Consider the following 573-nt stretch of genomic DNA (forward strand, 5'->3'; position numbering starts at 1 on the left):
CTGACATCAATGAGGAGAGTGCATGTACATATGTTATCCTGGGATCAACAGGTCTAGATTCATATTAAACTCACCAGCGACCTGCAGGACTTCTAGACCTTCTCCTATAAGTTTCCCGATATCTATCTGAAGGAGGTTGGGACCCCCATTGTGAGGAGGAGTTGGAAGAATCCCAGGGCCTGTTCTGTGCATCCCGACTCCAATCAGAGCCTGTGTTGCGGTCCCTCCCCCGTCCTGCCTCCACACCGGTCCACCTTCCTGATGGCATCTGTTGGGAATAAAACTGCATTAAAATCTGCTCATATGACTGGGAAATCAATCAAATTTATTACAAAGGAAGTAACCTTCCTAATGAGGCTCAAACTAATTGCCAGAGGACTGATAATAGTAAATATGAATCGATAATTACAATACAAACATAATTTTCACTTTCTCCTTTCCAATACTGAATAAGAATAGATGGCAATACTTCCAAAATAACTCGATAATAATAAAAAAAAATTACAACAAAGTTCAACACCAACCTGCTTTGAATGCACTGGAGATTTTGAGCGTGAGTTTGATCTGTGGCGA

General features: G+C 41.5%; 1 protein-coding gene across 1 annotated transcript in view; it reads right to left on the minus strand.

Annotated features, from left to right (window-relative positions):
• Nucleotides 1-573, minus strand: part of LOC119591021 (CLK4-associating serine/arginine rich protein-like) — a gene marked incomplete in the record, with an annotated part of 19,061 nt that overhangs the window by 4,277 nt on the left and 14,211 nt on the right. Inside the window, 2 exon segments of the mRNA XM_037939750.1 lie at nt 75-268; nt 525-573. Coding sequence (XP_037795678.1) covers nt 75-268; nt 525-573 — 243 coding nt within the window.

This window comes from Penaeus monodon, chromosome 28 (assembly GCF_015228065.2).
Source record: "Penaeus monodon isolate SGIC_2016 chromosome 28, NSTDA_Pmon_1, whole genome shotgun sequence".
NCBI classification, from domain to species: Eukaryota; Metazoa; Arthropoda; class Malacostraca; order Decapoda; family Penaeidae; genus Penaeus; species Penaeus monodon.